General features: G+C 51.1%; 8 protein-coding genes across 8 annotated transcripts; 2 read left to right on the top strand and 6 right to left on the bottom strand.

Annotated features, from left to right (window-relative positions):
* Positions 1 to 6: 6 nt before the first annotated feature.
* KD926_011534 (cation-transporting P-type ATPase PCA1) lies at positions 7 to 5,145 on the top strand (the record flags this gene model as incomplete). Its single annotated transcript, XM_053103825.1, has 3 exons — positions 7 to 337; positions 389 to 3,816; positions 4,651 to 5,145. 3 exons carry the CDS (start codon positions 7 to 9, stop codon positions 5,143 to 5,145), a joined length of 4,254 nt encoding a protein of 1,417 aa, XP_052952812.1.
* Positions 5,146 to 5,664: 519 nt separating this feature from the next.
* KD926_011533 (MFS transporter) lies at positions 5,665 to 7,343 on the bottom strand (the record flags this gene model as incomplete). Its single annotated transcript, XM_053103824.1, has 2 exons — positions 5,665 to 6,572; positions 6,641 to 7,343. 2 exons carry the CDS (start codon positions 7,341 to 7,343, stop codon positions 5,665 to 5,667), a joined length of 1,611 nt encoding a protein of 536 aa, XP_052952811.1.
* Positions 7,344 to 9,378: 2,035 nt separating this feature from the next.
* On the bottom strand, positions 9,379 to 11,357 carry KD926_011532 (putative PHD and RING finger domain protein; the record flags this gene model as incomplete). Its single annotated transcript, XM_053103823.1, has 2 exons — positions 9,379 to 10,958; positions 11,060 to 11,357. 2 exons carry the CDS (start codon positions 11,355 to 11,357, stop codon positions 9,379 to 9,381), a joined length of 1,878 nt encoding a protein of 625 aa, XP_052952810.1.
* Positions 11,358 to 12,581: 1,224 nt separating this feature from the next.
* KD926_011531 (60S ribosomal protein eL43) lies at positions 12,582 to 13,226 on the bottom strand (the record flags this gene model as incomplete). The annotated part of the gene is made up of 4 exons (XM_053103822.1): positions 12,582 to 12,645; positions 12,785 to 12,949; positions 13,110 to 13,140; positions 13,208 to 13,226. 4 exons carry the CDS (start codon positions 13,224 to 13,226, stop codon positions 12,582 to 12,584), a joined length of 279 nt encoding a protein of 92 aa, XP_052952809.1.
* A 723-nt stretch (positions 13,227 to 13,949) lies between these two features.
* Positions 13,950 to 15,438, top strand: KD926_011530 (uncharacterized protein; the record flags this gene model as incomplete). The annotated part of the gene is made up of 5 exons (XM_053103821.1): positions 13,950 to 14,139; positions 14,202 to 14,349; positions 14,405 to 14,477; positions 14,532 to 14,656; positions 14,730 to 15,438. The coding sequence occupies 5 exons, from the start codon at positions 13,950 to 13,952 to the stop codon at positions 15,436 to 15,438; spliced, it is 1,245 nt and encodes a 414-aa protein (XP_052952808.1).
* A 376-nt stretch (positions 15,439 to 15,814) lies between these two features.
* Positions 15,815 to 21,657, bottom strand: KD926_011529 (epoxide hydrolase; the record flags this gene model as incomplete). Its single annotated transcript, XM_053103820.1, has 11 exons — positions 15,815 to 16,092; positions 16,160 to 16,211; positions 16,310 to 16,640; positions 16,740 to 16,849; positions 16,900 to 17,007; positions 17,917 to 18,351; positions 18,419 to 18,487; positions 18,549 to 19,026; positions 20,264 to 20,376; positions 20,453 to 21,447; positions 21,639 to 21,657. 11 exons carry the CDS (start codon positions 21,655 to 21,657, stop codon positions 15,815 to 15,817), a joined length of 2,988 nt encoding a protein of 995 aa, XP_052952807.1.
* Positions 21,658 to 22,135: 478 nt separating this feature from the next.
* Positions 22,136 to 23,291, bottom strand: KD926_011528 (putative succinate:fumarate antiporter (Acr1); the record flags this gene model as incomplete). The annotated part of the gene is made up of 4 exons (XM_053103819.1): positions 22,136 to 22,749; positions 22,818 to 23,016; positions 23,079 to 23,176; positions 23,234 to 23,291. The coding sequence occupies 4 exons, from the start codon at positions 23,289 to 23,291 to the stop codon at positions 22,136 to 22,138; spliced, it is 969 nt and encodes a 322-aa protein (XP_052952806.1).
* Positions 23,292 to 25,112: 1,821 nt separating this feature from the next.
* Positions 25,113 to 25,508, bottom strand: KD926_011527 (uncharacterized protein; the record flags this gene model as incomplete). The annotated part of the gene is made up of 1 exon (XM_053103818.1): positions 25,113 to 25,508. One exon carries the CDS (start codon positions 25,506 to 25,508, stop codon positions 25,113 to 25,115), a length of 396 nt encoding a protein of 131 aa, XP_052952805.1.
* Between the last annotated feature and the right edge of the window lie 2,488 nt (positions 25,509 to 27,996).

Raw genomic sequence — 27,996 nt, 5'->3', positions numbered from 1 at the left:
TCAAAAATGGGATTTGACTGTTGCGGCTCACCGGCTCCAGCCCCTGAACCTGATGTAACCCCAATCGTGACTTCAACTGCGGAGACGAACAGTTGTACGTTTTGTCCTCCCGACACCACGACCCCCGCTCATAGAGAGCCTATCCAGGAGAAATCGGATAGTTCCTGCTCTCCTGGCAAATGCTCGGACAACAAAACCGAGAATGATACAGACGCGCCTGACTGCTGCCGTGGCAAAGTCGGCCCATGCTGCGACATGTCTTGCCTTGACCGCTTGGCTATGCGGGAATGCGAGATAGGTGCTGCGGCTCCTCCCGGCCCAAACGGTCAGCAAACCAGTGAGCAGCCGCTTTTTGGGAAGTGCTTTCATTGTTGCTAACTCCCCTCAGTTTGTGGAGGGGCTATCGACCGCAAGGCATGCAGTCAACATAGTCTCTCCGCCCTCGACCGCTATGGCGCTACTTTGCAAGCCCTGGGATGTATCTGCCGTGCGCTCATTGCTCTTGGCCAGGAAACCTGCTGTGAAATTCGCGAGCGCCGCTCACTGGACGGGAAGCACTGCTCGAGGAAATCATCCGCTCGTTCCCTTCTTCGCACTTCGCTGGGTTCCTGCAGCAGCAACGGCTCTGTCATCAAGGATCAGGCCGCGCAGAACCATCCTCGCCTACGGAGGGCCTCTGGTGAAAGCGCCAGGTCAGCCAAGAAGCCATTCGCGGATGCTTGCGTCTCTTTTCCTTCGAAGGACAAGCACGCCAGAGAGCCTCCCGTCAAAAGCAAGTGCTCTAAGTCGTGCTCCTCTGAGGGCACACCTGTCAGGGAACGACCCCTAAAGGGCAACTGTGCCGACGCTTGCTGCACGGAAAAAAAGTCTAACAAAGAAGCCCCAGCGAACAAAAAGTGCTCGTATGCTTGCTGCTCTCAAGACACGCCGGTCACGGCTCCATCCGTCGAGGATAACTGTGCTAAGTCTTGCTTCTCCTTCGAAAAGTCCGCGAAACAGCCTGCTGCGCAACCTGGACGCCTTGTTTCTTGCTGCTCGGAGACTTCTTCTGCCGAGGAATCCTCTCCCAAGCTTGACTGCACTGGATCTTGCTGTCTCGGAGACGAGTGTGTCAAAGACAATGACACGAAAAGCATTTATGCGGATTCGTGCTTTTCGAAGCTCAAGCCCGTCGTTGAGCCTCCCACTAGTGATTCTGCAGGATCTTGTTGCGGAACAGCTAAGAACGCGATCACTAAGGAGCCCTCTGGTGCCGCCTCTGGATCTTGCTGCAAACCACCGAAACAGGATATCTTCAAGACCCCCAAAACTAGTTGCGCAGACTCTTGCTGCACAGAAAGGCAGCCGATCAGCCCTCAAGGCTCTTGCGCCGATGCTTGCTGCTCCTCTACTCCACTCAATTCTGGTTTTGGGATTGAGAAATCCCCGATTAAGGCCATCACCGATATAGAGAATCAGGGTAACGGCAAGGAACATGTCGTTCTCAGTATTTCTGGCATGACTTGTACTGGTTGCGAGACAAAGCTCAACCGAATCCTCGTTAGCGTCCCCACTGTCAAAGACCTGAAAACTAGTCTGGTTCTCTCACGAGCCGAGTTCAACGTCGATCTCCGCCTTGGCTCGGTGGAAGGAGTCATAAAACATCTAGAGCGAACGACTGAATTTAAGTACGAAAGAGTCCAGAACCAGGGATCTAGCCTAAATCTTATTGTCCCCGGTGAACCCTCAAAATTCATTAGTCAGAAGTGGCCGGACGGAGTAATTGACATGGTACCCGTGGACAAGCAGACCGTGCGAGTGGCTTTTGATCCGAAGATTCTGGGAGCTCGAGACCTCACCGAGAAGATTTGGGGTCAGCCAATTGGACTTGCTCCTCCACGCGGTGACCCTTCCCTGGAGGCTGGCAGTAAGCATGTTCGCCATGTCGGGTATATGACCTTTTTCTCCGCTGTCTTGACGATCCCGGTCCTGGTCATGGCATGGGCTCCGCTTCCTGAGAGGGAGGTGGCATATTCCTCGGCTTCCCTCGCCTTGGCCACGATTGTTCAAGTTGTCATAGCAGGACCTTTCTATCCCAAGGCCCTGAAAGCTTTCATTTTCTCCAAGGTTATAGAAATGGATCTTTTGATCGTCTTGAGCACCAGTGCTGCCTACATCTTCTCGGTTGTCTCCTTTGGGTACCTCATTGCAGAAAACCCCCTTTCAACCGGTCAATTCTTTGAAACGAGCACTCTCTTGGTCACTTTGATCATGGTTGGTCGATGGGTTGCCGCTCTCGCTCGTCAGAAAGCTGTTGAATCCATTTCTATCCGGTCACTTCAGGCATCGAGAGCTATCCTTGTCGACAAAGAGAGCGGAACGGAACGTGAGATCGACGCCCGGCTTCTTCAATACGGCGACACCTTTAAAGTTCTCCCTGACACCAAAATCCCGACCGACGGCACTGTCATCAATGGGTCGTCCGAGGTTGACGAGTCTATGCTCACTGGTGAATCTAGACCGGTGGAAAAATATCCCAAGTCTGTGGTGATTGCTGGGTCTATCAATGGACCTGGAGTTATGACTGTTCGACTGAACCGTTTAGCTAGCGATAACACTATCAATGATATTGCTGCGATGGTCGATGAGGCCAAACTGTCGAAACCCAAGATGCAGGATCTAGCGGACCGGGTCGCATCCTATTTCGTACCGGTTGTTGTGGCATTAACGATCATCACGTTTGTCATTTGGGTCGCAGTGGGCATGACTATTCGTGGATACGATGGATCTGAGGCTACAATTCAGGCCATCACCTACGCTATTACTGTCCTCATTGTCTCTTGCCCCTGCGCTATTGGATTGGCTGTTCCTATGGTCATTGTAATTGCCAGCGGAGTCGCAGCGGAAAGAGGTATCATCTTCAAGTCAGCAGATGCTATTGAATTGGCTTATAAGACGTCGCACGTCGTGTTTGATAAGACTGGGACCTTGACTCAGGGAAAGCTTTCTGTCGTCGCGAAGGTCTGCGCCGACGTGGACCAACTCCCGCTTCTTCTAGGCCTCATCGAAAACAGTCGACACCCAGTCTCGGTTTCTGTGGCTGCCCACCTAAAGGATGCTGGAACTATGGCTTCGACTGTTCCTGAGCCCAAGAGCCTTACTGGTAAAGGTGTTGAAACTATCTTGGGTGGCCGGAGACTTCGAGCAGGCAATTCTCGCTGGCTGAATTTATCGGAACATAAACTTGTCCAACCAATGCTTTCTCAAGGATACACTGTCTTCTGCTTTACAATCGACGATGCGTTAAATGCGGTCTATGGCCTTGAAGATGAGCTTCGACCTGACGCTACAGGGACGATTGAGACCCTGCAGAGGCGTGGCATCTCGGTACATGTGGTTTCTGGCGACGATGACGGAGCTGTTCAGATTCTAGCGTCCAAGCTTGGTATTCCTGGCGATAATGTGCGTTCTCGAAGCTCACCCGCTGACAAGAAGGACTACATCCAGAAGCTCCTCGGTACTGGCACAGATCGCAAGGAACCGGTTGTTGTTTTCTGCGGTGACGGCACGAACGATGCCGTTGCTCTCGCGCAGGCTACGATCGGCGTCCACATGAACGAAGGCACGGATGTCGCGCAATCCGCCGCGGATGTGGTTCTCATGCGGCCTTCTCTGGCTAGTATTTCCACTATGATGAACGCCAGTCGGAAGTCCGTCAACCGCATCAAGTTCAATTTTGCATGGAGTTTCGTATATAACACCTTTGCAGTCCTTCTCGCTGCGGGTGCTTTTGTCAATGCGAGAATTCCTCCAGAATTTGCGGGGCTAGGAGAGTTGGTAAGTGTGTTGCCAGTCATTGCTGCTGCGGTGCTTCTGCGCTGGTCGAAGATCTAGGCAAAGAGCACCGTCATTGCACGAGTGACAAAGGCTGAAGTTCCACAAACTCTCTTCGCTTTTTGAAGAAGGGATGCGACATCACCTGTCAATCGAGTTCGAATTTCAATCACGAATGTTCTGTCGTTATCGATAGTCTGCTTCAGTATCAGAGAAGACTCCAAGGAAGGCTCGACTCAATCCGTTCCGTTCTCCACATGTCCTATTCGATACGGCGTGCTTGTCAACAATCACGACTTGTCGGTGGAAGCAGTTGCAGAGAAGACCATGTGAAAGGGTTCACGGGATTTATCAGCTACATTCTCACCGATGAAGAAGTATTTATACAATTATCTATAACTCCCATGCATGATTGGTTTGGAATCTGCGACAAATTCCCTAGTCTGTTACCTCCGTGGATACAGCTCACGCGAGCTTATCGAACGATAAGCTCGCGTGAGCCGTTCTAGGTATAGAGTCCGCTAAGGCTAATTAATAAACCGAATGATTCGCATGACCTTCAAATATCTTACAGTAATCCGCTTTCCTGAAAAATTTCAACTTTCTTTCTTATTTCTACTCTACGATTTCTCGCACCCGCTCAAGTACTTGCTATAGCAATTCCTGAGCGAGCGTGGTGATTATGTAATACTCAGGGGCGTGCTCAGTCCTACTCAGTGAGCAAAAAGCGGCAAGGACTGAGCACTAAGACGGAAATGGAAAGTCAAGAAGTGGCAGAGGAAAGTCACCAATACTATCAAACGAATGTCGCTTAATCCGAATAAGCGGCGGGCTTAGGAGACTGTGTTTCCTGATTATGCGAACAAAAATGAGATCTTAATGCGCTTGTCGCTTGCGTTGGCTGGGCTAGATTACTTCTACCCAGACAAATCCGCCGATCAAGAGCATACCATACATACGACATCTCAAGACGCCGACACCTCCTACGTCTCTCATAATCACCGACCACCCCCTGGAACAAATTCCACTTCGCCGTCGGAGCTCAGCATTAACGCCGCCCATCTAGAGGTTATATTTGCGCACCATCAGATTGGACTAAGGGGGTTCCGGAAAGCACTATCCAACCTGTCAAATCCCAACTGCTGTGAGATCTTTGTTGGCGCCATGCTCCTTGTCAGTTTTGCCTTCGGTTCGCTTCGAGTCAGAAACATGAACGATGTGGTCTCGGCGTCTTTCCAACCGCCAGAATGTATGCAGCAACTTCACCCACGATTCGATTGGATAGTCCTCATCCGTGGAATGATGCCTGCCATCGGAAAATACTGGGCCTAACTGCGAATGAGTCCGATGAAAGACCTGCCACACTTCCCCCATAAGACTGAAGATTATCAGATGCATCCTGTCGAGATGTTCACCAACATTACCCCCCTTCACATTGATACATGGTCGCCACGAATCGCCAGATTCTGCGCTGGCGCATACAAAGCCTTACAGGACCTGAAATCCTATAAAGCGTCTCTAGACTCCCGCCATAACACTCATTACGCTCCTCATCCCCACGACCCCACTATACCCGTGGAACAGCAGACTCGGCTGAAGCAGCGATGTCGAGGAAGCAAGGGGTGAAAGCCCGTGGCCTCAGGCATGCGCACGGGCACCTAATGGCTACGGAAAGGCGACTAAAACAGCCATCTGCTAATTAGAATATGGTGAAATGGAGTGATGATTAAAAGTTAACTATTATGGTCTATAAATGAGTAACTATTCAGGAACGCCCTGCAAATGCCCGCTTTTTCATGCATAACTCGTTGCACAACAGAAAACATTAAGAAGTAAACATCCACCCGGCTTTCACAGCTTAGGAGAGAACTTGCTCATCGCCCGGATCTTCTTTCCATAGATGAAGAAGATCACCGGGATAGGAATCATTGCGACGGTGATGAAGCCAAGCAGACTGGAGGCCCAGTTGACACCCAGCTTATGGTACATCTGCACGGAGAAGAGCGGGAAAGCACCTCCGAGGCTGCTCCGAACGAGAGTGTTCGCAGCGATGGCGGAGTTGGCAAACATGAGATAGACATCGATGATGTAGTTGAGACCCTGCATGAAGATAACCAGGATGCCCATGCCGATGGGGATGCCGGCAATGACCTGAGGGACCCAGGAGATGTTGCGGTCAGAGGTCCAGCCGAACCAGAAGAGACCGGCAGGCAGCAGAACCGACGCGATCATCATGGGGACGAGACGCTCCTCGGGAACAACACGACCGTGCTTCGCCAATTTGCGCGCGAACCGAGTCTTCGTCTGCCAGATGATCAGGGCCACTCCGCAGAGCACTCCGATCATGATTCCGAGGAAGGGAAGTCCGGCAACACCGCCATTGGTCCATCCGCGAACCTCCTGGAAGGAGACGGGATAGGCCTCGAAGAACAGGTACAGGATGCCGTAGATCAAGGCGAGGTATATGGTGATCAAGAGGAGAATGGGTTCCAAGAACAGCATTTGAATCGGGCGCACCAGATACTTGGTGACGATTTCCGATGCAGTAGGGCGGCTTTCGTCCAGAGCTGAGTGCAGCGCCCAGTTACCAGTCTCTCGGCGGAGGCGGGCAGCGCGCTTTTGCAGAATAACGGGTGCGTACGTCTCGGGGATGATAATAAGGGCGATCAGGCCAAAGGTTGCTGAGGCGATCAAAGTGATCCACGCCGTCCAGCGCCAGCCAAGATGCGAGTCTGTGATGAAACCACCGACGATGGGACCTACGCGCGTGTGTTAGAAGGGCAATTCCAAGGGCGAAAAAGAACATCACCAGGGTGGGAACACATACCAAGGACAGGTCCAACAAAAGTTGCAGCCGAGAACATTGCAATAGCCACAGCACGGTCGATAGGGTTCCAGAAGTCGGCCATAGCACCACCAACAACCGCCAGAGGGGAGCAGCCAAACACACCCATCAAGAAGCGACAAATCATGATGGTTTGAAGGTTCTGCGCGACTGCAACTGGGATTTGGAAAATCGCGAACACGGCGTAGCCGAAGAACAATGGCAGTCTGCGTCCGTACAATTCAGAAAAAGGCGACCACATCAAGGGTCCCAGGGCGAATCCAAAGACAACCAAACTGGTTCCTAATGTCATAACTTCGGTCGAAACGTCGAATTCCTTGGCCGTCACCACAGTAGCGGTCGAAAAGACACTGCTTGCAAAGGTGATCCACATAGTCATCGAAGACAAGGTCATCGTCAACACCCATTTCTTCCAGTATGGCATATTCTGCGGGTTCTCGGGGTCGTCGGGTCCATCGAATTCCACCAAGTTCGGGTCTTTCTGGGGAGGCGCGCCTGGCTTCTCGCCGCCAGGTATTTGAGCAAGTGCTCCATCATTCTCCAAGTCTTTTTCGTGGGAGCCCTCAAGCTCCTTCTCTGGATCCCCCGCTATTGAATGTGTTTCAGAGTTCAAAGTAACGTCCGACGATACTGGAAGTTCGTTCGTTTGATCAAAATGTGAAGCCATGCCGTTGTTGTCGTTCATTATTGCGCTGTTCTGGTTTTCGGCAACCATGGCCCAGAGTCAGTTTCGGCGGGTTCAAGACTTTTCCTCCTTATGTAACGTCCTCTTTCGCTTCAGGTGAATGGAGATAATTTTCTGACTATCGAGAAATTCAAGTAAGGGTGAATTGTTAGGAAACTTGGACCTATATAGTGCGGAATGTTGTGAAACCTATGGCCAAAATATGGGACCTTCCGGAGATTATAAGTCATTGCACAGTATCAAGGAGTGGGCCTCCAATAACAAAAAAAATAAACCCAAAGATCTATCAATTAGTAAATCAAAATTAGTATCTCGGTTTGAAGCTGCCACACCGGAGTGTCCAGCGCGCGAACGTGCTCCACCATCATAAAAATCTTAAGTCCGAATTCCCCGGCACCGATACGGACCCCGACATACTGATTCGTGCTAAGGGGGGGGGAAAAAAGTGAAAAGGTGATGGGCCCAGAAGCGTACGAACGGATCAATGATCAGTCCGATCCATGTGAAGATTGGATCATTTCCAGGCCTGAAAGCGTCAGTCGCAAACCGTTAACCCCGAGAGCGAAGATCTGACATGCTAAAACTGCCTTAGTATGGCCCTCTGCCGGGTAATCGGCCCATAGGCCATATCCCTAGTATGTTGGTGTCATTATGATTGGAGGCCAGGCACACACATGAGTCAAAGCTTTCGAATCCAACTGTTAGAAGGGGGTGGAAGTTGGAAACGTGGATTCGAGAAAACGCTGCTCGCGCTTTGCAGCGGTCCGAAGGCCGACCATGTCCGGATTCGCATAAGCTATTGGGTCAGGAGGGTCGGGAGCCCACTCTGGCCGACGCCTTAGCCTCCCTCTATCTTGACATTTCTTGATCATTCTGCGGGTATCGGTAAATGCTCATAGCACTATTCCCGAGACCGAGTCAGGATGGACTGTCCGACAAAGGATCCGGTCGATTCGTCAGCGTGCATTGTCTGTTGTTTTTGGTATGTTCGCAGTTCGGGTGTCTGTCTCCGAGTCCGACCCCTTAAGTTTTTATTCAAAGGTCACCCCATGCTATCAATCTCGGAGATATCAAACGAACACAGCGCGGACAGTCCTATCCTGAAGTCTCTCGCTTTATGCCGATCAGTCATCGCTCCTTTGTGAAGCCGATTAGTCAGTCCGCATGCCATGTTCAAATTCATTAGGATTCTCATTTCCATCAGTTTTCGCCACCGCCATTAATAATATGATAACCCTATGACACAATCATCAGGCACCAGGGATCTTCTGGTGTAGACTAATGCCGCAATCGACTAGTTCTTCTTGGTTGTAGATATCGCATACGGTGTATGCAAGCACATGTCGAACAGAGATGTGGTCAAAACTCTGTATAAAACTCAGCTAATGCAGTCAGTGGGCAGAATAAGACCTGAACATTCGGCTATCGGCTCGGAATAATGCATACGTAGAAAAATTAGGCAAGAAACAGCAGATCAGCTCAGGATTGTGCACTGAAGGTTTCAATCTGGTCGATCATCTTGTACATGTCACTGGAGAGAACTGTGTGAAGGTGGAAACGAAAAGCGCGGAGAGGAAAAGGCGGGGGTGGTTACACAGGCCTGGCCCCCAAGGCCTACACTCTTTCTTCTTTAGGTATAGAGAAAAGGTCTTCGTCTCTTTTAAAATCCAGGCCCTTAATATTAAAAAGCAGATCTTTCTCATGGGAGAGACAGAAATAAGATAAATCATTGCTTATAAGCCCGTCATCAAGACGGGCCCGTGAAATATATTATTCAGGAATATCTTCCCAACCATAAAATATCCAGAAAATACAGCTACAAAAGTCGGTATGCGCTTCATGCCAATTCCCAATCCAGCCACCCTAGACTCCAGAAAAAAAAAATTTCTTCACAATAAAAATAAAAAGCAGGTATCTCCGTGTGTTGTCCCTTCCAGCAGGTCATAGATAAACGCCCAAGACGATGCATTTCCCTTAATGGGATCAAGATAAATCGCTGCGTAAACGCCGGCACATGCCGTATCAAATTCAAATATCAAGCACTATCCTCATGACCGTTGATGCTCCTCTGCTTCTGTTTGAGGGAATCCACGGCCCCCGCCACTTCGTCCCGCGCCGAGCTTTCCAAATTTGCCTTCGTGCCCGCCTCGAGGGTTCCAATGCCCCCAACGCGCTCATATAGCATCCGAGATATATTTCGATTGATATCAGTGAACTCATCCTTCGAAATGATTTTGGAACGATAGTATGGTTTCAGTGCGGCCCCGACTATTCTTTGGATGTCGGACTTGACGGCCGAGGATGGTTTGGTCCGGGTTGGAGAGCTCTCGTTAGACCGTGCACCCACTGATTGCAACCATGCTCTTGGCACACGACGCTGAGGCCGCTCGACAGCAAGTTGCGGTGGCGTATCTTCCCGAGTGCCATTGACAGCGCCGACCGGTGACACGTCTGGTGAGAACGGTGGAGACGACCGGTCCGTGGGGGACGCGAGTTGGATTGGAGAAATCGGCCTGCTCCGAAGGTGCGGGGGCGGTGTTGAAGATGATAGTTGGGGAGAAGAGTGATTGGAGGGAGCAGGCGATATTGATGGGGATGAGGGCCCAGGGGATGGATGGTCGGTTGGTGCTACCGAAACTTGGGCCGAGGGGCCTTGCGAATTAGCGCCACGAGGAGTTGAGGAATCCTCTACTTCCTTAAGAAGGGATGAAAGGAAGCTTGGCTCGCTCGACCCCTCGGCATTGATACGAGCAGAGGCTTGGGCGCTAGCAGTTCGAGAGGATTCTCCATTCTGCGTAGCCAGAGCCGCCAGATCCTGAGCTCTGCGGGTTCGTGGACGCTTCAGCTTTCTTTCGGGCTCAGTAGGCTCCGGTGATGGCGACAAAGTGGGTTCCTTTCTCTTTCTCGCGGCATGGGGGTTGTTTTCAATCTCTCGAGCCCTCTCGAAAGCGTTCCATGCTCGCATTTCTTCAAGAGACTCGGGCTCTGGAGTAGGTTCTCGTGGGACACGAGGCCGTGACGGCCGAGCAACTTCGAGGTCGAGGAGAGCAGCCGTGTCTCGGAATCGATTGTTACCACCCTGCTGCTCGGCAACCTCGAAACGACGCTGCCAGACTCGAAACTCTCGCTGGTTTGCCTCCTCGCGTCGTTGTTGCTGACGAGCACGCTCTACAGCCCTGTCATCATCAAAAGGAAAATCCAAGTCAAGGTTGAGATGATCCCAGACGGACTGCCATACCCGTGCCCAGTGAAGAGAGTTCATCTGATTCCTACTCTGCAGTCTGCGCTGCTGTGCCCTCGTGCGGCGACCGCGGCGGTCCGGAGTCCGGAGGGATCGCTCGGCCATCTCGGAGGAGGAACCCGACGTGCGTTGGATGAGGCAGCGCGAGCAATACCAAGGCCCGGACGGCACGGTATCGAGCCCGACACAGTAGGTGTGAGACGGGGCATCGCACGCATCGCAGAGAAGCAGGAGTTCATCATTATCTGCGTCCCCACATATAAGACACGGTGGGAACTCAGCCAGATCATCATCTATATATTCTATTACCATGGAGGGATCAACGTCCGCCACTTGCGTTCTGTCTTGCACGGAGTAAGATGACGATACGGGACCTGCAGGGGGAAGACCTCATCGTTAGCGAATGTCCATCATCTATCAATGCACGTATTATGCAGAAGTTGTGGTAAAGAAAATCATAAGGGGAAAGTCATACCTCCGAGCCGCTCCCTCAGCTCCACCATGTTGAAGCTGCGGCGGCAAATGGGACAACTGTTGGCCCTTTCGACCCATGGTTTCAGGCAATTATTGTGCAGGATATGGCCGCAAGGGAGTAACTGGGCGATCTGGCCAGCATCCTCATTGCCGTCCACGCCGTCCGCCTCGGTAGAAGGGTCATTGGGCTTGCCATCTACTCGGGGATCAGGTCTTGGCGCGGCCTCGGCGGTGACGGCAAGAGGATCGCTGGCGCTTTCGCCAAGGTCTCCTAAACACACAATACAAGTGTCGGACATTAACAGTTGGGGATGTGCCAGGATTGTCTGCAGGGAAGCTAAGAGAAGGCATGAAGAGCAGCTGGCCAAAAGGGATGGGAAGACAGAGACGTGGGAAGAAGGGAAAGGGAGAGAGGAAGCAAGACGAAGTGATGTGGGGAGAAAGCAGCCGGCCTTTTGAAGGTGGACCTGCAATCCGGTCTAACGCAAAGGGGTCTGGCCCGCAACGTGACCGGCCTACCTCGAGGGCCAATCAACGGCTGGGAAATCCGGGTGCTCACTGCGCAGCCGCCCTCCTGATGGCCTCAGGTGTTCAAGCGTTCAGGCGTTCATGCGTTCAGGTGTCCCAGGCTACTCGGCGGTCCCTGTTGGTCTACTCTATCGGTGGCTACGCATCCTATTGAGTAGCTACTACGAATTAAATACCCAATATGGGCTTATGATCCTTCCGGAGAACACGTTAAATCGGCCTTGAATTTATTCTATGTAGTAGTTGAATCTCAAATCTTGACCATCGGCATATACCTGCCAACTCAGGTTGACTTCGCTGCGCCGAGTTCTGCGCTGTAGAGTAAAACGAGGTTTCACCGGCTGACTAGGGAGTCCGGCACAAGAGACCCGGACGAAAGCACCGCAACCTCCCGTACCTACATGTGCTGTCGTTCTAAGTCAGACGCGCGTCAAAGATCAAATAAAAAAATATTTCAACCATACAACAGCTCCCTGGCAGAAACACAAGTTCATCCATCCACATGGCTGCAATTTTGCAACGTCAGAAGACCCCTCGTCTTTCCTTGTCGCTCTGTCGCTCTTATTTGCACAGGCGGCAGTGTCCGCGATGCAGTTGCTGATCTGTCGCCATTTTGACTTCTTCAGATGAGACATGATGATTTGCGGATTCTAAATTGATGAGAAATGATCGAAAGGTTTATCCGATAAATGTATAACCCGTTCCTGATAGACTAATCCCGGCTTTCCAGTAATTTTATCAAAAGCGATAGGGATCACGGCGCATCACACACTAGACGGACAGACTGCAGACGCGAGATATCTGCTACGAGGCGCTCTTAGAGAGATTGGAAATATCCGAAATCACCGGTGGGATTGAAGTCTACCTGGATACGGCGTGGACATCGGGGGAAAGTAGTAAGATCGTAGAAGGAGTTCACTCATTTAAGCTCTTCAGGTATTGAATTTCGCTATTTTTTTTTTAATTCAAACGTAAAGAAAATCCCATCATCACACTTAAACCTCCGCGATTTCTCTGAGACGACGGATGGTGGAGCGGGTGGCAGCGGCGGCGGGGGTACTGTAGCACGATCGCATCGGTCAGTATTTGTGTTACCTGAATCAGCTCCCCTTGTACAGGGGCCCAGTCTAGCCAAATTCCAGGATTGGAGGGTGGCGAGGACGAGGAAAATCTTTCTCAGGACAGGCGCTCGACTTACGAGACGGTGTAGGCACCACCGGCAACACACTTGTTGCAGCCCTTGCACTCCCAGATACCGACAGACTTGCGCTTGACGGTGTTCTTTCCGCAGAAGGTACAGATGTAGCGGGCGTGCTGCGACACTTCCATCTTCTTCACCTGCTTACGCAGGGAGGCACCGTATCTGTTCAATCACGTCGTTAATACAACCGGTCTATTTCGTCTGATCGAGGGCGAAGTCTTGAATCCGAGTTCGCTTCATTTGGGGGAGATCGCGCTCGGGCGAGGAGCGCCATCGAATTCAAGTCGGATTCCTAGAATGCAGGGCGAAGAGAAAACCGTACCTAGTACCATATTTACCGGTGATGCCGACCTCTGGAATTTTCAGTCAGTGATTAATTTCCTCGGGGTTGATATGAGTCTGCCAGGCGATAGTACTCACTCTTGGTGCGCTTCGTCATCTTGGCTGTGAGGCTGTTGAGTCGAAGATGGTAACAGTGCGGTAAGTCGAAATCGAGACTGAGGCTTTCTAGGTAGGCGGGAGTCGTTGTGGGCTCGCTTAGGGCTCGAACTCTTGGCGGCGGTCACGTGGGGCTCACGCCGCCTCGACGATGTGATGTCAGGCCCAGGAACTGAACTGTTTGACTACGTAGATTGCGGCATGGCCCTCTTATTATTCATTAGCTTAATAAACTAACGTGTTAAGTCGATATTGATCCTTAGTCTAGTTTATCGATTTTGCATTTTTGACGCTGCTAATATTCCAATTTCTTCTCCCGCCCTTCAACGTCATCACCACATTACTACTAATAACTACTATGAACCATAGACTGCCGATGTCCGGTGACTATTTGTCTTTGCTTGATCCATCTGATTCTTATTCCTACCGAGTATTCTCATGCTATGAACCTTGTTGGCAAACATATACGAGAGAGAGTTTGAGTAGTCACATGACTTGATCTTGATGATATCATCAAGTTGGGGCTAGCCTGAGGCCGCTCCTGAGACAGTCTAGAATTCCCCCGGACCCCTGTCCCTATCTATACTGGTTCTTTCCTTTCCAACCGCTATATGTCTTTCTATCTACCTTATACTGTATACATCCCCTTCCAGCCGTGATTCTATCTATTATACCATCGTATCACCGTCCATCCTCAACTCCCCAAATCCTCTCCAATCCCGACATGCAATCCAGCCGGGAATTCGACCTAGCCGTTCTCGGTCCGACAGGTTACACAGGCAAGCTTTGTGCGGAACACATTGTCAAGAATCTGCCCACCAATCTGAAATGGGCGCTTGCCGGGCGTTCGGTCGAGAAGATTGAGAGCGTAGCGCAGGGGATCAAGACGTTGAATCCGGATCGCACCCCGCCAGGTATTGCTCCATTTGGACCGTGCAGTAGCTGAGGTGAAATGCCATTGTTAACACTGTCGTAGAGGTCTTAGCTGTTCAGCTGAATCGCGAGGAGCTTCATAGTCTGGCGCAAAGGACGAAGATCATCATCAATTGCGTCGGTCCGTACTACTTGTATTCGATCCCGGTGGTTGAGGCATGTGCGAGTAACGGGACGCATTATATCGATGCGTACGATCCCTTCATTCTGGAGCTCTATACAGGGTATCTCTGACCGAATTTTTAGAACTGGAGAACCGCCATTCATTAAGAGCGTGGTCGACAGATACCATGAAATAGCCAAGGCAAACGGGGCCATTGTGAGTACATATAATCCAATTGTTCCTTCGATTAGTATACTAATCCGACGCCAGATCATCCCATTCATGGGTGTTGAAAGTGTCCCCGCCGATATGCTCTCCTGGTCGCTTGTCAAACGAGTTCGCGAAGAGCTATCCTGCGACACCAAGGACATCACCTGTTCAATCGACGACCTCAAGTAAGCCAACCAACAAGACAACCTCGCATCCCCGTGAATTCACTACTTATCTAACTAACCACTCCCAATAAAGGAGCTCCGGCGCAAGCGGCGGAACCCTCAGCACCATCCTCACCCTCTTCGACGCAGTTCCCTTCTCTGACCTCTCCAAATCAACACACCCGTTCGCGCTGGCCGCGTCCCCGCCCCCAAAGACTCATCCCCGCGAGTCCATCACCCAAAAGCTCTTCGGCGTCCGCTGCATCCCCGACATGGGCGTCCTGACCACCTCGCCTACCGCCATCGCTGACATTATCATCGTGCACCGCAGCAGCACCCTGATGCCGGAATTCTACGGACCGAGGTTCCATTTCCGCCAGTTCGTGCGCGTCCGAAACGTCCTGGTCGGCGTGGCTCTGCACTTTGCGTTCCTTATTGGCGCCACCCTCCTCGTCTTGCCGCCTGTGCGTACGCTCGTGAAGCAGTTCATCTATTCGCCTGGTAGCGGGCCCCGTTTGGAGGATTCGACTGCCGATCGCGTTCAGTATCGTGCTGTGGCGACGGCGGATCAGCATACGAATGAGCCGAAGAGGGCGCTGGGCACGTTGAAGTTTCAGGGCTCGTTGTATGCGTTGACGGGTTTGTTGATGGCTCAGGGCGCGATGGTTCTTTTGGAGAACGAGGAGAAGGTGAGGAAGGTGTCAAGAGGGGGGATTGTTACTCCGGCTACGTTGGGGCAGGAATATGCGGATCGGTTGCAGGAGGCTGGGTGTTATATTGAGACGAAGGTGTTGGAGTTTTGATCTGGTGATTCTGGATTCTCTATATATTGATGTTGTATCTGTATTTTTTGTATTGTACATACTTTAGGGTTGATTTGTACTATCTTAATGTATACCATGTTAGTATATGCTATATCATCCATATCGTCCATTTGATTAGTTTGATCTGATCTCACTGTTCTCAAGTATATAATTCACACCATTGTACCCCCTTATGTAATAACCACCCCGATTCTCGCCCGGCAAAGCCTCTAAAACGAGCCCGCTCGTCTCAGCAGACCATATCACGGCATAGTTCCTCACTGCCTACCCTGCCCTAGGTACCTCACTCACAATGCAGTACAGTATAACAGTACAGTACAATCCAATCCAACAATCAGCCCAGCTGAAAAACGAATCACAACTTCACCACCCTCGGATCCGTAAACACCACCTCCTCCAACCACCACGCAATCATCTCATTCACTTCCGCGGGTTGCTCCCACAGCGCCCAATGCGACGTGTTGACCTGCTTGAACGTCAAGTGCGGGATCGTCTTCGTCATGCCGCGGCCTAGATTCGACGGGAGTGCTGCGTCTCGGAGCGCCTGGATGAAGAGCACGGGCGCGGTGATGCGTCGGTCGAGGATCGAGAGTTCTTCTTTGTAGTTGATTTCGCGTGTGCGGTACCAGTTGACTTTTTGGTGTTGTGTTAGTGGTTAATTTATGGGTGGGAGAGATAAAAAGAGTGGGTAGGGACGTACATGGACCGTGTAGCCCGTGGCGTGAGAATTCAGTGGCGTAGTATTCGAGTTCCTAAATTTCAATATCATCAGTATATCACCCCCATTGTCAATGATCCTGTACCGAGACACAGGCCTCAAACAGCAAAGGGAAGAAAAGAAAACACAAACCTCATCCGTCAACAACCTCGACGGCAAAACCCTCTCCATCCGCTCCACCGAAATCCCCAGCTCCGCAGCCCACACGAACTCCTTCTCCGGCGTGCGCCCGCCATACAACGCCGACAAGAACTTCTTGATCCCCTCCTTCGACCGCGTCGGCTCCTCTAGCTCCCCACTGCTGAACTGCAACTGGTACGAGAAGTGCGGCGCCACTTTCTTCACCATCTCCTCGAGCGGGAAGAATTTCTTTTGCGGCGGCGCGTATGGCACGCACACGGTGAATAGATGGGAGATGAGATCGGGATGCCATAGCGCGACTCGGTAGGCGAGAGCGGCGCCCCTGTTTGGATTTGGGTGTTAGGGTTGGTTTTCGGTGTTTAGTGTTGAGGATTTTAGAACCTTGATTTTGGGGATCAAGATTGCGACAAGAAAGACGTACCAATCATGCCCGCCGAGAATGATCTGCGATGCTCCGAGTTGAGAGGCGAGTTCTTTGATGTCGTCGGCGCAGCTCTTATGTGAATATAAGGCAATGTTGTCTGGGGCGTCCTATTCCAGATTCTTAGCGATTTGCAATTCAAAAGGGTCGCGAATCTTACCGTTCGTCCGTATCCCAAACAATCCGGCGCGACGACCCGCAGGCCCATCCGCCTTAACATGGGGATCTGGTACCGCCATCCCATCGACAAGTCGGGGAAGCCATGAATCTGGAAGGATGAGTTTAAATAGTTCTGTCTTCAATAGGCCGACTCTATTTGAGGAACCCTGTGGGAGCCCACGCACAAGAAAAATGGTCGCTCTGTATTTGCCCGACTCGGGCTCGCTGTAGAGATAGCCTGCAGAGATAATATATAATCAGTTCAACTACTCGGTAGGTAACACGAATGTCAAGAACACAATTTCGTCATGTCGGTGGTTCCGCAAGAACTGGAACGTTTCCTTCCCTCCCTACATACCGTAATTTTTACCATTTAGATTCGCAAAACGTCGCTCGACCCGCGGATCGTCGAATACAGAGATCTTATCGACGGACATGACTGCGATGCAATACCTATCCAGTAAGTCGACAACGAGAGGATGGATAACTGAAAACAAAGATAGAGCCCCCCGATCTCTAGCCCGAGAAATAGTCTCTACGGAAGAAAGCCCAAGAAAGTTGCATACCGACATTCATTTTATTTATAGAGCTCCTCTTTCCCCGCCAGCTGTCCATCACGTGAAGAACCCGCAGAAATGGGGAAACAGAACCCATGGAGAAAAACGAGGCTACGAAGCTACGAGATTGGGCACTAGTGGGATTGGATTCCATGGGTGCTGAAGGTGTGTAACCGGGTTTTGGATGTTCGTTCTTGTTTCTATTTGATTTGTAGTGTAGTGTCGTCTGCGGTCTTTTGCTGGGTTCTTTTTGGGTTCTGCCGACGTGCCTCGGCTTCTCCGGATATTCCTCAGTAGTTACTCCTCAAGGGAAGTGTGATATGTCATCCCTATACTCCATTCATGCACGCACGTCCATTTTCGAGGTAAGGGATTTGCCAATGACAGCCTGGGATTAAAGAATTAATAGAAAGGAACTCGGAGACATAGAAAAAGAAACCGCCATGCAGTTAATAAATTACAGTATCCTCCTGGTCCTCAACCACTTCGCCGCCGTCGTCCTCATGGCCTCGGTGCACGTCTGAATGATCGTTGCCGGCGGAGACATTGTTATCATTAGGGGGCATAACGTCTGTCGGTGCGTTCTCAGTAATCTTTTCATGATGCGCTTCAGCGTCTGTGGGGTGTGAAGCTTCATGCGCTGTTTCCTTGGACTCTTTCGTATCAGTCTCTGCTTCTGTCTCTTTCTCGGGCGCCGCGGCTGGTTCCGCATTCGCTTCTTGTGTGGGCTCCGGCTGTTCTTGCTGCTCTGTCTGCTCCTGAGATCTTTCCTCCTGCTGAGGTGGGTAACGCGCCTCGAACTCTGCCACTTCGCGAGAGATCGTAGCCTCCGCATCCTCAATCTGGTCTCGTATGATCGCATGGTCGTCCGGACGAAGCTGCCAGGGCTTGTAATACTGTAAACACATTAGCTCGATATCGCCCATGCACGCGGACGCGGAGACCACGGAAAACCAAACATACCAATACCGGCTCAGCCCTCGTCTTCAAGAAATGAGCCATAGCCAACAGATTTGCGTGGCGCGTTCGCATCTACATTTTCACCATCAGCATCATCACTCGCCCTTGCGCAACACATATTAGCCAAACTCACCGATTCCTCATCATACAGTCTCTGCTCCTTCTTCCGGATCTCCGCCCGCTCCCCACGCCTCTTCTTCTTCAGCTCGTCGTACTCCTCATCCTGTAACTTCAGTTTATCCTTCTGTCTCCGTTCGATGTCCGCTCGACGTCTCTGCGCTGCTGAGGTCGAGCTCTGCGATAGCGTCCCTAGCAGGCCACCGAATAGTCTCTGTCCGCGCTTCCGTTCTTCGTCGCGTCCGCCCGCCGGCCGGGTGGGTTTCCGATCCGCTCTCCGTTCGGCCCCTCCTCCTGCGTCCGGGGAGTGTTGATTGCGGTCTGTGATGGAGGACCGGCGATCGTGGTGATCATCTTGTGTGGCGCTGCTGAGTCGGCGTCGCTTGTTCTCTGCGTCTGGGTTCGAGATGGACGATTGGCGCCGCTTGAACCCGACGTCTGGGGATGTGATCACGTTTTCCTGTTCGGGCAATGCGACAGCGGAGGCGAGGGATCTGGTAGGCAAGCAAGTAGGGGGAAATGTTCAGTCAGGAACTTCATTCAGAGAGGTGCTGGTGTTGGTACTGGACTCACCTTTCCGCCATATCGTATCGTTTACCTACCGTAGGTAGGAGATTCAAGACGAAGAAAAGAAAACACAGATATAAACGAAGACAAGATCAAGATTGAACACAAATGTCAATGAAAAATCAATTAAACTCCCCCTGGTCAGAAGCAATCATTCACTCATTCTCGTTCACTCATCAGCCTCGAAGGAATTGTCAAGGTGCAGCTGAATTCAATCCATCATCTGAACGGCGGCACCTTCGAACGATCCCCGCACGGACCATTTCCCGATCTGGTGCCCAAAGCCCGTGGAATCTTCTTCTCTTCGGCGGTGTCCTTCCATCTCTTTCACTTTGTCAATTACTAGTTAGTTACACCTACAACGCTTACAAATACCACCACCCTTTCTTTCTTGATTACATTGCGTCCCTCTTTTATCAAAATAAGACATCGCGCAGTCCCCCTTCGACGAGATCAAGACTCGAGCTCTCCCTCCCTCCGTGTTTGTCGCGCGCCACCACCTCCCCAAAACCAAACCCAACCGTTCCTCGTCCCTCGTCCCCAATCAATATCTAAGCAACCATGTCCCGCCATCACCCTGATCTCGTCATGTGCCGCAAGCAGCCCGGTATCTCAATCGGCCGCCTGTGTGACAAATGTGACGGTAAATGTCCCGTCTGCGACTCCTACGTGCGCCCCACGACCCTAGTCCGCATCTGCGACGAGTGCTCGTTCGGCAACTACCAGAATAAATGTATCGTGTGCGGCGGCGAGGGCATCAGTGATGCGTTCTATTGCTTTGAGTGTACACGCCTCGAGAAGGATCGGGATGGGTGTCCGAAGATTATCAATTTGGGTAGTTCGAGGACGGATTTGTTTTACCAGAAAAAGAGTTTTCGGAATCAGTGACCTTGACCTTCTTTGGCCTTGGCCTTGGATTTGTTGGTGGGGTTGTCTGCGGCTGGTTGTTTCTCTGTGAATGGGGATTTCGGGAGCCTAGAACGACTGGCTTGCATTGCGGTTTCTACGATCCTGGTCTGATGTCTTATGTCTTATGTCTGATGTCTGATCGGAAGTCTTGGAATGGGGGAAGCGAAACTACACAAAGAAGAGCTATGTATCATGCAGAAGAAGAAAGGTGTTGTGTGCTGTCGCTGGGAAATCCGGAAGGCGTCACGGATTTACCGGCCGGGTCGTTTCGGTCTCGCGAATCCTCGCTGAGGCCCGTTATTCTGCGAGGGGTTGACCTCCTCGTGCAACCGTTCTCCCGAAACTTCATCCGCCGAAGACGCTTCGATCTACAATGATTCTCCGTTAATATGCGAAAACTCTGCAATCAAATCTCTGCTGCTCCCGATCATGGAAATTCCGTACCTTCTTGGAAATCTTCAGGCCCTGGTCCTCGGCGACTTGCAAGGCGTACAATCGAGAACTGGCGTACAGCATGCGCTCCTTGATCGACGATCCGGACGGGCAGGTATAGATGAAGACCACTGCTTCAGAGTCGGGATAGTGGTAGAATGCATAGCGTGGCGACGAGGTCGAGATCTGCTCCTGGATAGCGTTGGGGTCAATGCTAGACTCCGCGCCACCCAGTCGGAGGGTCTCCTTAGGGATATCAATGACCTGTGCGGGGGATAGTTCATAGAAGTTAGCCATCTTAATCAAATATTCTTCCAGAATATCTTCAGAAAAACTTACCAATTGAACTAGCCCACCCTGCTGCAGCGACCTCAAAGCCTCCTTAGCATCCTCATCCACTGGCATCTGCAGCGCCCGATTCCCCGACCCAAACGGACTGTTCCCACCACTGCCCCGCGCAAATGAACCTCCGATACCAATATCCCTACTCGGAGTCCCATTCCGGGCCTCCTCTTCCGCTCTCCGCACGGCCTCCAACTCCCGCTCCTTCTCCCCCATCAGGTCCTCGCGCTGAAAGCCCCCGGATCCACCCGATCCGTTCTTCTCCGCATCTCGCTCCTTCCAGGCACTCTCGCCCACGACCTCCTCTTCCTCTGTGGCGAAGATCGTCGATGCGAACTTCTCCGTGCCGAGTTCTCGGGCTAGAGTTGCTCGTGTCGAGGCGAAGAGGGTCTTGGCTCGCACGCCCGCGTTGGACGGGATGTAGGTGAGGGCGATGAGGGAGGAGGTGCTGGATCCGGCTTCGGGTTGGCGAAGGAGGAGGTAGATGGGGGTTTTGGGTTCCAGGACCGAGTTCAATTGAGAGAGGGATGGGTAGAAGGCGTTCGGGGCGGAGAACGGGATAGGGGAGAGAGGGGCAAGGCTCTCGTTGGTGATTGTCACGGGGAGGCAGAAGAGGGATGTGTCGGAGGCGAAGCGGTTGAAAGCATTTTGGAGCTCCGGGGAGACTGTGTTTTATTATTTTGTCAGTATAGGATAGGGGTGATTGTGTTTATTATCGAGGTTGGAGTATTGGGTGTAGGTATGGGTATGGGTATGGATATGAGGGTCGGGAATGGCGGGGTCAGGAGAAGAGAGGGGAAAGGGTAATCAGTCAGTGTGGGAGGTTCCTGCAGAAAAAGCCATCATATAAACATACCGGAGATTCCTGACTGCATCTTGAAGTATGCACCTGCGGGAAGCCGGGTGCCTTGACGGTGGTGACTTGTTCAAGTGGTGGTTGACTTGGTTGGGAACTGCGGAGGGGACGACGGGAAGCGGTGTGCTTTAGCGGGGCTTGCAGGAGTCGCCTCAGGCCACAGTTTACGGTGTACACACTTTTGTCTTCGTCGGGAATGTGGATTTGTGCTCAGTTTCAATCTTCTTCTCTAGACATATGAAGTATGGTATTCAAAAACTATGACAAAAAGAAAAGGGATATTTACAATCCACTCGCCAATAGATTTCGTCCACTTGGCCTTTGAAGATGAAAAAAGGCCCCCAAAATGATCAAACAATATGTACTAGCAATGCAGAGATCGCAAGTCGCAATCCAAGCGGAAACGCCACCATGCTCATGGTATCAAATGCTTTCGAGAGAACACGCAGCGGCCCTAGTCTCGTCGTTCACGGATGATGAGATGAACTCGGACAGATCTATTCCTCATATTTGCCGCCCACCAGGCTCCAATTCGACGCCTCCAGTTTCCCCTTCAGGTACTCGTACACGGTGAAGGTGACCGCCTGCCCGGGCGCGACTCTCATCACACGCGGCGTGATACCCTTGTAGAACGCGCGCGCACCTTCTTGCTTGAACATGTCCTTGCCGATGACCATGATGCGCGAGACGGCGGACTGACCGGGCTCGGCCCGCGTCTTCTGCAGCCTCGTCTTGATCGTGTCAATGGGGGCGTTCGAGAAGGGCCCGACCGCACCGGAGATCAGTCCGATCAGGGTCGTCTGGTACGACGGGAGCTGGGAGTTGCTGTATTCGGGCTGGTACCGTTGCAGCGCCGCCTTCAGCTCGGTGTATGCGGTGAAGTTGGCCGCCTGGTTGGTTCCTTGTCGCAGCGCGGTTAGGGAGACGCCACGGTATAGAGTGCTGAATCCTTCTTCCTTGATGACGGTGAACAGGGCATGCGGGGCGCTGCGGTACTTGGGCGTGTCGAGGGGATCGGCCAAACTGTGATGTTGCGCTTGCAGACGAATCTTCACGACTTCCATGGGGTTCACCACGGCCACGGCTTCCGTCACACCGGCAGCAAGACCAGCTGTTCAGGGAGGGATTTTGATTAGCGTGGCTGGACAAGAGGTATGTGCATGGCGAAGAGTGACCTACCAAGGAAGGTGGCTTTGCTTGTGACTGCGCCCGTCTCCTTGTCTGACAGAAGCTGCTTATATTGCTCGTAGGAAGTGAACCGAATGGCCATCTTCGGAATGATACCTCCCAGAACGGCTCCCAGACCCTTGTACAGACCCAATGCGGTTTCCTTTCTCACGATTTCGACGCCGGTGGTGACGAAGCCCCGGGGTTTCATCTATCGAGATTGGGTGTTAGCCGGAACGCATTCTAGGACGCCATGCATGCGAGGCAACTTACTCCCGGAGCTCGAGCGCGTCGCGACAGCTGCATTCGGACCTTAATGGTATCTAGGGGATGGCACACGAGCGCCTCCATCATGCCAGCACCGCCACCAGCTGTTTGCGCCTGTCAATAACGTGCGCAGACTGTCATTCCGGCGAGATAGGACCTACCGATCAAATTTACAGCCGGCGAAGTGGTCTTCTTGCCATTGCCTCCTTTTGCAGACATGATGGTGGTATTGTGATTATTCCAGGGAAAAGATACGAGTCAATTGGCAGCAGAAGCTGTGTGATGACGATATGAAGCTATTGGTGCGGTGGCACGTGCAACGGCGGACCGGTACAAAGCGAGGGACAAGACAGGGAATAGATCGAAAAGAGAGAAAGACGCCGGACAAAAAAGACTTCAAAAGAGCCCGGAAGAGGTCTTTTCTAAATTAGAAGGCAGCTCAGTGTGAGATAGGACGATATCGGACCTTCACAGGCTTTCCAGAAGTCCGGGGAGATACGGAAGTATAAGAGCTATATGTCCCTCGGCTCGACTCCAGGCTATTTAAATCGGCAGAGGGAGGAGGGCTCAGGTCAGCCGGCCCCAGGGCAGCCAGAATTAAGGAAATGAAAATGGAATAAAATTAATTCTCGGGAACGAGGATCATCGAATGAACGGCTCGGTCCAAGTGGCGGGTTTTGACTTTTACGGATCATTAGGGGCATCAGCGATGACGGGGAAGCGGAGGCTGCTGGACGAGCGGAAGCAGCACCGCCGTTTGCGACGCAACAACCGAGCCCTACGGAGATCTGGAGGAATTCTCCAGATGTACGATCGAGAGTAGTAAAGCTGTAAGGACTGGGTTGAACATTTTACCCCGCGCGTTAATCCCTCGCAATTACGGTGCCTTAGCTCTACGGCCGGACTGGTAATCTATAGACTATCGTATACTGTCTGCCTGTCCTTCTCCGCATTTTCCTCCCCCATCTCTATACCTCGACCGACTATATAACTGCAGAACTTCCGAGGCAGCATTCCACTGGTTCCCTCGACGGGCGTGACCTCATCGACTCTGCCGCTACCAAGGGACCTTCTTCACATGCTCAGTCCCACGCCTTTGCCCAATTCTTGGAGGCGCTCCGTCGTCATCAGGCAGCGACGGCGTGTCTGCTAGCCAAGGCTTGTGATGCGCTCTACTCGCAGTACTAGTACGGAGTACTAGTTCTAGTCCTCTCTACTCCGGAGGGGCGTCTGCAGCCCGCGGAGGCGGAAGTACATAGTTACAGTCCAGAATGACTAACCACGGGAGAAGCCGGGCCAAGAAATGGTCTGCGTTCAACCGAGGCTTTTTCCTCTCTGGTTTCTGCCGCCGTCGGTTATTCTCGTCTTTTTGGACTCTTGGTCTTCCTGCTTCTTTGGTTTGGGTTTCAGGAACCCCATCCTCGTGATGCATGGAGCTGGTCTCGTGTCTGACTCATCGCTCTTCTTTGTTGTGGACTTCCACCTGGAGTTATCAATCTGTGTGCATGTGAATACATCAGGAATAGTAACTATACGATCTACGCGCCCCGACTGCACGGTTTATAGTTTATCCACGCCTCTTGACCTTTTTTCCACGCCGCGTGCTGAAGGCTTATCCGTCAGAGGATCGGAGGATATACATATACTAGGGTAATTGAAAAAGGTAATCCGATTATTTTGAGATGGAAAGTTTCTACTCCGGTGTAGTGACTCCTGTTGGGCATTGTTTATTTGGTCCCTCATACTCGCTATCCTCGCCATAACTGAGAAAAATCGAATATATTAGGCCTCTTAGACTGATAAGTAGGGAAATTAAAGCATTCGGCGAAACATGGCGGATTATTGAAGCAAGCAAGCTCTGAGATGGATTCGTCAAATTCGCTGAGATCTGAATAACCAAGCCATTGCCTGAAGTTCATGTAAACTCTGCGTTCTGGATGTCGATTTCGCATCCTTTAACTAATTCAAAGCATTAGGCACTTGAGCTATCGTGTATGAGCATTGAACACGCCAACTGACTATACATACCCTGTGAGGCTCTTAGTGCCCACTATCGGCCATGATAAGAGGATCAATAGGGCCATCGTAAACCATAATATTGCCATCCTGGTCTTTCATGTAGCTGTAAAAGTCACAACGCCCGGTAGCGCATCGATAGAAAATCGATCGGGGAATTTGCACATTTGGACCTGCTACGATACGTCTGCTGAACTCCATGCTGTCATTGCAGTCGCAGGGAGGGTTTTCCACCAGGACACCGCGCATATCCCCGAAGCAAGCGAACAATCCACAGGAGCAGATGTAGCGTGGGCGATTTGCATTGCCGTTCATATTGTCCGGGCGGCAGGTTCCCCAGGTGGTAGCATTACCACAATTGCGGCACTGAGGCGGGTGCTGAATCGCAGTATGATTCTGAAGAGGGTGGGCAGAATCCATGGTTTGATTGTGTATTCTCGATAAAGGGATAGCTTTGGGGGGCGGGAGAACCGTGATCATCAACGGTTTGTGGGTGAGAGTTAGAGAAGGTAACGAGAGGATGAGGGGACGAGGCCATGGACTTAAGTAAAGAACTCTACCATGTGGTGATGAGACCATGACGGTATAAACACGGCGTTGCAGACATCCTATTAGCTAGAACGAATTCTACGGACGGAAACATAACAGCGAACCAATATTTGGCATATGTTCTTCAAAACTCCAGTGTCTTCCATCATCTACTATTAAACCTACTATTCGTCATAGGCGCTTCTAGACTGGACAAAGTTTCTATTTCTCAGACATCCGTCTACGCCGTATTCGGATAGATCTATCTACGTTGAGATCTCTATAAGCATGTCTATAAACTCCATTACGGTATAGCCCCGACCGCGTTCATAGAATAGAAACAATAAAAATGAGATATCCGAACTATAAAGACCCACTAGATTGAAACCCGGGGTCTAATTCTAGATGCTTTTCGTTGGCCCTAAGTCTCATCCTACTGCTTCAACCCGAGATCTTGGTAATGCGTTTCCACGTATACCAACGATTTATTCCACTACCAAACCTGGACAAGGTCCAACCACCGAGAATAGCTGGATGTCTTCGGAATATGCCATGCTCTACTGCAACGGTGAACAAAGGAAATGTCCTGGCTTTGTAACCTCAAGACTTCATAGGTAAGGGTATAGAATAACACAGACAAAGAGGGTGAGGGAGTTGGACTGGAACTATTATCATAATTAATACGCAGCCTTGCCTGATAAACACACAAGACTCTGGATCATACTCCTTGACTCGCTCACTGACAGTTGCTGGAAAATGCCGATATCTGATCTAGCTCTAACGACTCTATAAACCTAGGCCCTAAAGCTCATTATCCTGTAGGATTATCTATCCACCATGTCATATCGATTGTATCAGCAAGACGTTGAAGCAGACTCCACGCCAATCACGGGTGTGCGCGTAGTGGTACACACGAGTGGTGCAGCCGGCCCGAACACCAGCGACAACCATTGGACGATCTACCTGCTTCACAGTGATCGTAGTTCGTCAACTCGGATCAACATGAGGGCTAATTTCGGAGATGTAGCCGGACTCCTGGAGTGGACTCGACTGAACTACATTAGATCCACCTCTGCTATATCGCAGTGGGACTTTCCCGTTGGGAGAGGCATCACGGTATTATTCATTGCTCGCCCCACCTGTAGCCTTCGTCGGGATCGGTATGAGATGTCTGGGGGAGGTTCTGGGTGTCGGTGGTAGGTGTAAGTTTTGAAAACCCCCCTTCAAGAGTGTTCTGTATGCTGATTTGTTGAACTAGGTATACGATTATATCTGACGTCGCGCGGAGAAACTATATCCTTCATACGGCTCCGAACGTGCTTTGGCCTAATATGCAATATCTGTATCACACGCGCAGGCTGCGAACGTTAATACGCATGGTCCAGGGGTATATCTACGAACAAGACTCCATAAACTAAGAAAAAGTGCGCACATTGACCGAGAACTCTTGGTCGATGTGACGAACGGCTACGCAGGCGATAAGGAATCACGAGAATGTAGGGGATGCATTCAACGAAGAAACTAAGCTAGGTTGTGAAGCTAGTCCCGATCGGGTAGTTAGGTCATAGGGTATCACGAAGGAAGGTCTTCGGAGGCTGATCACAGTCCGTGACAGTCGACGGAGCCATGACTGAATGCGCGGATTGATGGTCTTTTTCGAATGAGGTAGGATATTCGTCGTAGACATCATTTGTTAATGATTGAAAATAAATAGTGCTCAGCGGCTTACCGTATTTGATCACCTGACGACCAGCCCCACCTGACGAACAATTTCACCGACATTTCCAACATCTTCAAAGAGCCATATCTCAACCAATATGGCTCCAATTGATGAAGCGATTGCAGAATTAGAATCCTTGACGATTGAAGAACGACCTAATTTCTCTTCCATAGCGAAAAAGTACGGTGTTAATCGAACAACTCTAACCAGACGGTTTCGCGGTGTCCAACATTCAAAAGATGAGCAATATCAAGAACAGCGACTTCTCGATGATCGTCAATCGAAAGTGCTCATTTCTAATATCAATCGATTAAGCGAGAAAGGCCTTTATATATCGCACGAGATGTTGCGCAATCTCGCTCACGAAATAAGCGGAAATCGACCCGGAAAACAGTGGCCAAGCCGTTTCTTGAAGCGATACAGCAACGACCTTATTTCTCGCTATACAACAGGAATCGATTCATCTCGAAAAAGGGCCGATTCAGCATGGAAATACGCATTGTACTTTGAGCTTTTAACCCGCAAAATACAAGAATACGGTATACAGCAGGAAGATATCTATAGTATGGACGAAAAGGGCTTTTTAATCGGAGTGCTTAGTAAAGCGAAAAGAATCTTCTCTAAGCAATCATTTGAGCAGAATGGCTTACAGCAACGGCT

The sequence above is a fragment of the Aspergillus affinis genome (assembly GCF_023601865.1).
Source record: "Aspergillus affinis strain CMG 70 chromosome Unknown NODE_98_length_139233_cov_86_989329, whole genome shotgun sequence".
In the NCBI taxonomy this organism is placed as follows: Eukaryota; Fungi; Ascomycota; class Eurotiomycetes; order Eurotiales; family Aspergillaceae; genus Aspergillus; species Aspergillus affinis.
Note: the sequence above shows the minus strand (reverse complement) of the source record. Positions and strands in the feature narration are given on the sequence as shown.